Source organism: Chinchilla lanigera, unplaced genomic scaffold (genome assembly GCF_000276665.1).
Source record: "Chinchilla lanigera isolate Chin_1 unplaced genomic scaffold, ChiLan1.0 scaffold00005, whole genome shotgun sequence".
NCBI lineage: Eukaryota > Metazoa > Chordata > Mammalia > Rodentia > Chinchillidae > Chinchilla > Chinchilla lanigera.
The window spans coordinates 9,725,347-9,735,808 of NW_004955406.1; the positions used below are offsets into that span (position 1 = coordinate 9,725,347).

General features: G+C 34.9%; 1 protein-coding gene across 3 annotated transcripts in view; it reads right to left on the bottom strand.

The window, feature by feature from the left end:
* The window catches only part of Ahctf1 (AT hook containing transcription factor 1), a 67,190-nt gene that overhangs the window by 38,110 nt on the left and 18,618 nt on the right, over positions 1–10,462 (bottom strand). For 2 of the 3 annotated variants that reach the window (XM_013520466.1, XM_013520457.1), the window contains exons 6-12: positions 8,951–9,067; positions 6,138–6,222; positions 4,936–5,098; positions 3,437–3,569; positions 3,171–3,352; positions 2,785–2,846; positions 1,692–1,820 (exon numbers count right to left, since the gene is read on the bottom strand). In XM_013520466.1, coding sequence (XP_013375920.1) covers positions 1,692–1,820; positions 2,785–2,846; positions 3,171–3,352; positions 3,437–3,569; positions 4,936–5,098; positions 6,138–6,222; positions 8,951–9,067 — 871 coding nt within the window. The remainder of the gene's footprint in view (positions 1–1,691; positions 1,821–2,784; positions 2,847–3,170; positions 3,353–3,436; positions 3,570–4,935; positions 5,099–6,137; positions 6,223–8,950; positions 9,068–10,462) is intronic. The other variant, XM_005374795.2, reaches the window with a different exon arrangement.

The window sequence follows — 10,462 nt, forward strand, 5'->3', positions numbered from 1 at the left end:
AAAAAAAACAAAAGAGAACTGAAAGTACATATCCACACACAAAGTTCACAACAGCACTATTCATAATAGGCAAAAAGAAAAGGCAAATGCCCAATGACTCAAAAAAAGGCAGTATATTTATATATAACAACAAATAAGATTAAATAATGGCTTTTGTTATATAACACAGATGAACCCTGAAAACAGGAAGCTAAATGAAAGAAGCCCATCAGAAAGCACCACATATTATTTGATTCCATTTACATAAAACATCTAGAATAGGCAAAACCACAAAAGAAGGCACACTGTTACCTACAGCCAGGTGGTAACAGAGAAGGAAAAGAAAGTGATTGTTAATGGGTATGGAATTTTTTTTAGAGGTAATGAAAACATTCTAAAATCAAATGTGGTGATGGCTGCACAACCCCATATATACACACTAAAAACCACTGAATCATATACTTCATTATACTAAAAACTATTGCACTATAGTGTACCCTATTTACCTTATTAAGTCTATCTCAATCAAGCTGTTACTAAGAAAGCATGATTCTAAATGAAGATTCACAAAAAATTTGATAAATCTGGTAATACTATCAAGAGGCACAAGCCTGTGACCAAGCTACTTGGGAGACTGAGGTAGGAGGATAGCAGGTTTCAGGCTAGCCTGGCAATTTAGAAAGACACTCTCTCAAAAAAAAAAGGGGGGGATGATGAGGTGGGGGCTTTTAATTTAGTTCAGTAGTAAAGAATTTGCCTATCATGTGTACTTGGACTCAATCTCTAGCACCACACGTAAATGTACGAAAAAGTGAGTATTTACATGATATTTTAAAAGTTCCTTTTCTAGCAATTTATTATTGTTACTAGCACTATTTGGGAAGAGTTAATAAAACATTTTTTCTCCACTAAAAAAAGATGTGGGATTACTTTCTTCTAATACATTTTATAGGGAAATTAAGATCAATCATTGTTATATCATCACATGATACTGTTTACTGTAAGATGTCTTCTGATTGGTACAAGGTATGGAACTAGGAGAACTATTAGGGCACTATAAACATCTTCTGGGAAGTAAAATTTTGGCTTCTGGGAAGTAAAATTGAGCCTGTCTCTTAGAACTGATCATTTCTTTTGTTGTAGGAACCTGAAATCACTGCTAATAAGCTTCCATTAAGATAATAATGGTTTCACAGAGCAGTGGTTTTCAAAGAGCATGTTAAAACAGATTGTTAGGTTCTACTCTGAGAGTCTCTAATTCAGTAGCTCTAAGACAACACCAAGAACTTGCATTTCTAACAAATTCCCAGGTGACAACTGATGCCAGTGACCAGAGTATGTTGGTATACAGACCATGAAATTCAACCAAGCCATGGAGGTTTCCACTATATGCTCCCACCTATGCTGCTCTCCCTGAGGTAGAAAATGGCAGTCAGACACTAATAAGTACTTCTAGTCAGGATGTGCTTGATGCATTCATACTTTTCCTGCCCAATAACCATCTATACAGATGAGTCAACCTCATGGTGATATATGGCCTATTAGGTCTTAGCAGTATAATTTTTAAGCCAAATGCAAGACAAAGGTACTGATCACACAGAGAGGGTATAACTTCATCACTTTTGCAGAAATTACCTAACCAGATTTTTATTATAGTAGAAAACTATTAACATATAATGTAAGGCAAGAAATATGGGTCAAAATCATCTCACTTGAGTCAAACTGGAAGGCTGAACATCAATGAGTCTTGGTGAAAGAAGGCCAGCTATAAGACATCGATTATAACTATCAGGAATGACTTCACTTAGAGATGGTCCTGATTTCTTTAAAAAAGTCAAAGTCTGTAACAGATAAAATATCAACTCTCAATTCAAATAATCAAGTTTATGAATTAAATTACACTATACTTTAAAAATGCCTAATGGAAATTATGAGTGATTATACTGCAAGGGAAATGGTTTAGATTCTTTCAAAATCAATCCTTGCTAGTTGTGAATAGTATCAATGTGTTACCTTAGTTAGCTTATGTACTTTCATGAAAGGTAATACTGTTATCTTCTCTAAAGCTGATAGATCTTGACAAACTTGACAAGACCCTCTGTGTCTCATGTGAGAGGATCTGATAACTATAAATGTGACATTCATTCACATTTGACCAATTGTCAGTTAAAAGATTTGCCACATCATGTTTCCCATGGAAAGTATGTTTCTACATACTTATATGAGAGAGAGAGAGAGAGAGAGAGAGAGAGAGAGTGTGTATGAGCCACTGTGCCATTGTGTTAGGTGCTAGGTATCTTCTTTGCATTACTTCATTTCCTCATTGAGCTTTCTGAGAACTAAGAAGATTTTTGAAAAAGGATGTAGTAATGCTGGGTATAGAGAGTCACACCTACAATCCCAGTATTTGGGAGGCTGGGGGAAGAAGATCACCAAGAGTTCAAGGTCAGCTTGGGCTACACAGTGAATTCAAAGCCATCCTGAACTACATGGCAAGACCCTATCTTTAAAAAAAAAGAGAGAAGAAAAAAAAGGATGTAGAGTAAAGGCACTAACTTAGTCATTCTTCTGTTGTTCAAGTACTTAATATCCACAAGCTGCTACAAATATCCCAATGTGTTCTCTAGCAGGTTATCATTAGTAATTGACTCTACTTAGCTACTAATCCCAAAAAATCTAACAAGCTACCATTTAAGATGAAATAATAGTTTATATAATCAACACTAAAGTTTAAATCCATGACCATGTGCACTCTAAGATCTGACTTCAATGAAGAAATACTGCATGCTGCTAGTTGTTACTTACCTCCTTCTGAAATCCAGTACAAGTTATATGAACTATTCCTGAGTTCAACAAACAAGTGGCATCTGAAAAAGATTTCAAAATTCTACTTAAAATGGTTCTAACAGAACAAAATTTAACCTAATAACAGATCTTTAGGCAAGCAAATTATTACATAGACTACATTTTTTAGTAAACTTTTTCAGGTATTTTGTCAAAATAATAGTGATAATATCTTCATGAACATATAACTACTACATTTCTCATGCATAATATATTAAGTCAATCCCTTATATTATCTGTTAAATAACAGATGACATTCTATATATAAACTACATATAAACAGACCTATCTACATAACACTTTTGCATGTTACTTTTCTCAAAAGGTGAAGTTAAGAAAATACATACCAAAATTAAAAGTACTTGGGTTAAAAAACTGCTCTGGAGGTGGATATGAAGGAGGAACGACTCGACTTAAACTTCTCTCATGTACTAATATGTCCAAGACGGCATGTGGAGAAGTCCTACTTACAACAGACTCCAATGACCACAGTGCAAAATAAGAGCAATTATGCAGATACTCTCCCGATCTAGAAGAAAATTTAAAAATTACTGTCATTGATCAGTTGTACATACTAGTAAGAGAGGAGAGAGAGACAGGAAAATTATCATACCTTAATGAATCGGGCATTTGTGCATGATACCATCGATTTATATCAAAAAGCCCCAAATATATAGCAGGTTTTCCTTGTCCATATATATTCACTTGCCAGGTAAATACGGAAACACTAGTGTCAGGAGACACAGCTGAAAGAAAACGATCAAAAACAAAAACAGAATAAATCTCAAAGTAAAGTCACCCCAATAGAATCATAGCAAGATCTCACAAACTGGGGTTTAATTCACAGTTCATTACATTTGTCAAAATACATTTCTATCGATGGTGTATAGTAAGAGATTTATTCACTAGACTGATATTCGTAAGAAATTATTTTAAAAATACTCATCAGAAAAGTTCTATCCTGCCTTGCTCCCACTTCACATTTTAGGAACTTTGAGATATTCAAAGTAGAAAGCAGGGGCTGGGGATTTAGCTCAGCGGCAAAGCGCCTGCCTGGCAAGCGCAAGGCCATGAGTTCGGTTCCCGGTACCAGAGAAAAACCAAAAAAACCAAAAAACAAAAACAAAAAACAAACAAACAAAAAAATCAAAGTAGAAAGCAGAAAAATTATTTCAACAAATATTCCCCAACGATGGTAGATAGCTAGAATCAGAGAAGTTAATTCATTACCTAAAATAGGTGATTTCGAGATTAAGGCTTAATTCTTCAGAGGAATCTTGGCTAAGAAGGACTGACACAGTTATTTGATATAAAAAGAGAGAGAGAGAACCACCTGCACAATGGCTGTGGAATGGCTAAAGCAAGGGACATCAATAGAAGAATAGTGAAAATCTGAAACACTACTAACTGGAAGTTAAAACTAATGGGAAGACATGTGGGATTAAGTGGTAAATTCCATTTCTGATATTGTTTAATTGGATGTGAAAACTACGTGACAAATACAGATATGTGCAGTAGGACAAAAAGCATCTCTGTGATGAATGAGCTCACTAGGAGAATGAAGCTAGGAACACACATGTAACTGAGCCCTGATGAACATTCTCAGAATTGAATGTGCCTATAACATCATCTCATTTAACTTACACCTACCCTTTGCAAAAGACATAACTGAATTATGTCACTTATGGATGGGGAAACATGACTCAGGAATGTTAAGTAATTTGTAAAGGTCACAACTAGTGTCAGGCATGGAATGTGAATCAATGCCGAACTCAAAAATCTATGCGAGGATTTACATTTTACTAGGAGGTAATGTTAAAGGAAAAAGAAAATTCAAGGCAACCACAGCATGTTGTAATACACAGCTCAAAAATTATACAGGAAACATTCAGATTTATACCAGTTACTTCATACCACTTTTAAGTTAGTCACTGGCCTAAACTCCTCAATATCTGAGTTCTATACAGCAATCTAGAGTAACAAATATCCAGTATATGATATAGGCTGGAATAAATTCATAATTAGTATTCCAAATTTTTAACCGCCAGGAGTATGAACCCTAAAAACCAATACCTCTCATAAATCTTAAAATCAAAACTTCACATGACGCACTTTTTAACCAACCTTCACTCGTGCCTTCTTCCCTGTCACCATGCGGTCGAAATTTCTCTATACTCTGGCATCCCAACAATTTAGTATTACTAGTCTGTCCCCTCAAAGGAAACATGCCATCTGCCAGGTCCAGTGTGTATCTTTCTTCACAGTACTCTAGTCCCTGTAACATAAAAATGAACACAAACCTTAGTAGGATTATAAGCAAAAGGTCATTCTAAAATTAAACATTCTCCAAATTTAAAATGTTTCACACAATACCAAGAAAACATAAAACTGAAACAAGGAACTAAAATTTTGTATACTGTAAAGTACAAGTAATAAGACAGATTTAGAGCCTTAAAAATAATCACCAAATAATCTTATAAAGCTATACCAAACACAGAATTTTCATGTTCCACTAGTTGGGAGTATAAATTGGACTAAACATCAAAATTCTATACAAAGGATTGGGGATGCAGCTCAGTTGTACAGTGCGTGCTTAGCACGTACCAGGTCCTGAGTTCAATCCCCAGCACCACAGAAACCAAACCAAACCAAACCAAACCAAACCAAATTATACACCCTTACACACTACACGAACAAATCTATTGTTATTCTCATTGAAATTCTTAGCCTAAAATTATCATAGGTTCTCTAACATATTTTTGCTCACAGATTCTTTACAAATGTAGCAAGAGGTTTTAGAATTACCCAGAGGGTAGAAAATATGTAATCATAAAAATGTCACACATATTTCAGGGGCTGTGGATTCCCTCAAAGTCATCCATATAACCTTCAAAACTAGGTTAAAAAATCCTGTTCTAGGCACTTGGTGAAACAGTACCCCTCTATTTTCACAGAAATTCTGCCAAAAACAGGTAGTCATCTGAGAATCTTGGTGCATGTGCCCTCTTATAGTCAGTGGACTTACTACTTGATATGTTAGAGCAACAAGGGATTATTCTGCGGGGTTACTAAGTAGGCCACAAACTTGAGTCTAGTCTAATTCCCTCACTGTAGAAGAAAATGATACCTGAAGAAGAGTGCTACATTTGAAAAACAGGTGAAACAAACTGGAGATCTCAGGATCATTAATCTTGTACTTCTACTACATTATGAATACAGTACTAACTTGAATTAACTTTTCAGTATCTTGAACAAAAGACAAAACACTTAGGGGGGAAGTATGAACAAATGTTAATACTGTACTTATCATTTACCTCATATAAGATTTGTCCTGATGCCAAACATTTTCTATCACCAAAGGCCAGCTGAAGCAGATGCAAACTCAAAACATCACCTTCACTGAGAGAAACAAATTCAGGAGAAGTATTAAATATCATATTAAAACATTTAAGTATCACTTACCATCTGAATTTTCTGCATATCAACACTGAATGTGTATTAAAATTGTCATGGTGAAGAATTTATTATTTTGTGGTTGTTTTCATAAAATATAGTCCTTTGAAACAATAATTTACTTTTACTTTTTATTGATTCTAATTGGGCTAACATCATTAGCATACTTTAGGTAGTATCTATCTAGCATCAACTATAACTTTTTACTCATTATTCTTTTTTCAAATGTTCTTCCTCCAATAGGTATGTCTTACGACATAGCTACCTAAAATAACTAAATTATCACAGGTTCATTCACAGTTGGTACAGCAGCTATGTGGGCAAATGATCTGACCAATGAAAGGTAAGCAATTATCCCACAGCTACTAGAGAGATCCCTCCTTTGGAGATCACATGTCTTTTGTTTACTCTTCTTCTTGGTCTCTTCCTCCATCTTGTTATACTTCTACTTAAAATGAAGGTGTTGCTCTGGACCATGAAGATGAGGCCTTTGAAGGTGCAAAGCGAAGGTGCTAGAACAACTATGTGTTTCTGAAGCACAGAGCAAAGTGATACGTACGGCTATGCTGAATCACAAAGTATGACTTTGAATTTTATTATTAGTAGCTAAGCTTTCTTAAGATTATTTTTACTTGGCTTCCAGCATGACATTATCCACTCCTCAGTCCTTTGCTGGCTACCCTGACTCTTGTTCTTAATCACCAAGTCTCTATTGGGAAGGTTCCCAAGACAGTTCCTAGCTCTCCTCTTTTCTCCAGTCATTTTTACTCATTCTAAGCCAGTGGTTTTCAGCTGTGGTTATTTATTATTAGAATCACTAAAAGAGCTTTGGAAAAACTCTACTTCTTAGGTCATGTCACCAAAAATTGATTTAATTGGCTTGAAGTAGGAACACAAAACTCAAACTTAGCCAGGCTTTATACAAACTATATGCAACTTTTTTTGCCTTTATCTACAACTACTCTGTGCTCTACCCATCTGATTGCTTTTCCTAAGGTAACATCTGTCTTTCTCGTCCAGATCTTCCCTATTCCTTGCCCCAACTCTAATTACCTAAAAACTGCAATTCCTTATATTCCACCATACTCTATATCCCCCTCATTTTTTTTTTTTTTGGCATTTAACATCACTATATAAATTTATATTAAATACACATAATTTACTTATTTACTATCTCTTTTTCTCCCTGGAATATAAACTCTAGATGAACAGAAATTTAATTTGTCTTATGTATTGCTATATTCCCTACAGCAATTGCTGACACATAGTAGATACCCAAAACCATGGAGAATGGATACATGACCATAAAACAAACACAAATGGCCTCTAAAAACCAAACAGTTAACATGATAGAGTATATATGATCAACATTAAAGGGAATACCAATCATTTTGATTCACTTTTTCTCACTACACAGCTAAATGTTTTTAATGATAATCAGTGAACACTGTGGCAACAATGTAAGATCTATACCCATGTAATAACATGGTGATAGGTTCATTCTACAATAACTCTTCCTTTTTTCTTTCTTTTGTTCAAATGACTGTTCTCATAGGGGGAAAAGGGACCATACTACTTCTCTTCTTGACATAAATTTATATTTTAGTGTACTTCAAAGTTTACAGAAATTATCACTCCAAGGGATAGTACCAGAAGGAAAAATAAATGGAATATAAAAGTTGTTTCAATAAAAGTCCTCCTCTTTCATTCCCTATCACTTAGGGCCTTCAAGAATCATAGTTTTTAAGTCATTGATCCACACTTACAACCAGACAGACTGGAATATGATATTATTCAATAACAGTTTGTATATTTTAATTTCAATTTTCAACAGGACTGATAAATTTCAAAAATGGCAAACAAGTTTTTCATTCATTTATTCCTTATAGTGTAGGGCAGTAGCGGCGAACCTATGGCATGCATGCTGCTGTTTATGTCACTGAAAGCTCTAAAAGGCTCCCCATCACTGGTTTAGGGTAAGACAATCAAAAAATAGGGTAATCTGACACAAAAACCCGAAATGACTGTGGTTCAGGTATGTAGAACCTTAGGGTGGATCTGTAAGTTATCAAGATATAGCATTTATACCACAAACTTAACTGTCTCACCATCAAAGAAAGAACCCCAAAATGAGTAAAATTCAACACCTGAACTGTTCTAGGACTGGAAATGAGTAAGTTTAACCAGTTGGAAATTGAACTGAACAGTTTCTCATAAGCTAAAGGTGGAACAAAATTAGAGCTTATAACAGACCCAGAAAGATTAGCCAAATTAACTATAGAAATATACTGTAAAAACCAAGGACCAGAGAATACAGTGGGAATAAATGACAGGAGACAGACATGACAACAGAAGCGGGGAAATAATGAGATTATAAATTAGGTCTTAAAAACCATGGAAGGTAACAAGAAATTGGGTACTTACCTGTACTGGGTTATCCTCTGAAATAATATTTGAACCAAATCAAGTAAACACAATTTCTTCTTACTGCTCTCTTAATTATTCAAATATGTAAAAACAATCATTTAACTTTTAAATAATTTCAACCACTACTTGTTAATTTACGGAAAGAATTATGTTGCTTTTGCTAAAAGAAATAAAGTACAAGCCTTCCCCAAAGAAATTAACTGTCTCATTTGACAAACATTTTTAAAGCCACATGTATCACACTAACCTATCCTGTGTAGACTGAACAGCCCACAAGTAACAGCAATTACGAGGATCATTCTCAGGTTCTTGAAAAGTAACGGCACATATAGGAACCCTTCCACCTTCCAATTGTGTGTAATACCTAAAACAGAAAAATTTAGTATATTCTTAAGTTACCACTTTTGGAAAATTCTTGGGCTAAGAAACTACTGTTCACATGATCCCCAGAACTGATTTGGGGGACACAGCCAATTCATCTTACCTTAAAAAAATACATAGACATAAGACATCAAAATTATGGCCAAGTCACTGATCACCCGTCATCTACCCATAGAACCGGGGTGATAATTACTGAATCACGTTCATACATTATTATGTGTGATCTAGTTCTAAAGATTCACACCAATGTACATCACTACCGCACTGCTCTCTAATAAGTGTTCTATAAAAAGATGAAAAGTGGCCACACCATCCAAGTTTAGCCACTTGGGTCTAAAGTCAGTTTCCCACTGCCAAAAGAGAAGATGAATAAGAAACTAGAGTTCCCAAAAATCCCTCATAAAGCATAATTAGCCAAGTTGGCTATGGTGACGCCTGTGATTCCAGCTTCTTTAGAGGGTAAGGTGGGAGGAATACAAAGTTCAAGGGTAGCAAGAGCAACTTAGTGGAAATAAAAAAGCATCTGGAAGATAGCTCAGTGCTTGCCTACCAAGTACCAGATCCAGGGTTCAATCCCCAGTAGCACAAAAGGAGGAAGAGACATAATTAGCCAAACAATAACAATGCTAAGAAATCACTGCTATAAAAGCCAGGTTCTCTGGGACTGTTTTAGGAGCAATTAAAAAAACCAAAGCTGATAAAAGGATAAAAGCAAATAGAGGTGAGATAAATAAAATAAAATGCCCTAGGGGTGAGGGTGGTCGGTATAAATTAACATCTTAAGTGCCGGACAGGCATCTACTTAACAATAATCTATGTAACTAAAAAATCTATTTGTTACCTACAGGCTTTTTTCTGTGTGTGTATGGTGGTGAGAATGGGAACTGAACCCAGGGTCAAAGCACTGAGCTGTATTCCTACCCTATTTTCTGTTTTTGAGACAAGGTCTAAATTGGCCAGGCTGGGCCAATTAAACTTGCAATCCTCCTACCTGAGCCTCCCAGAATGCTAGGATTAGAGGTTTGTGCCACCATAATATAGAGAATTTCAAAGATAAAGTTTCAATTTAATCATATTTTGAGGAAATTTTTTGACAACATAAAAAACACTATTTATATAATTCTGATTTTTAAAATGTTTTTCTAATGAAGCACTTTATTAAACTGTTATTTTATATAGCATAAATCTATTTCTGAAAGAATTCAGACCATACAAAGTTTATCACAGATCATGCATACAGTATTAGCAAATCACATTAAATTCATATTCTAAATCATTTCCATATCATATCAAAGTATGACAGAACCCAACAAAAAGATACTCATGGTCAATTACTTTTCTCTTGCTAATTTTCAAATAATTTAATATAAGATATATA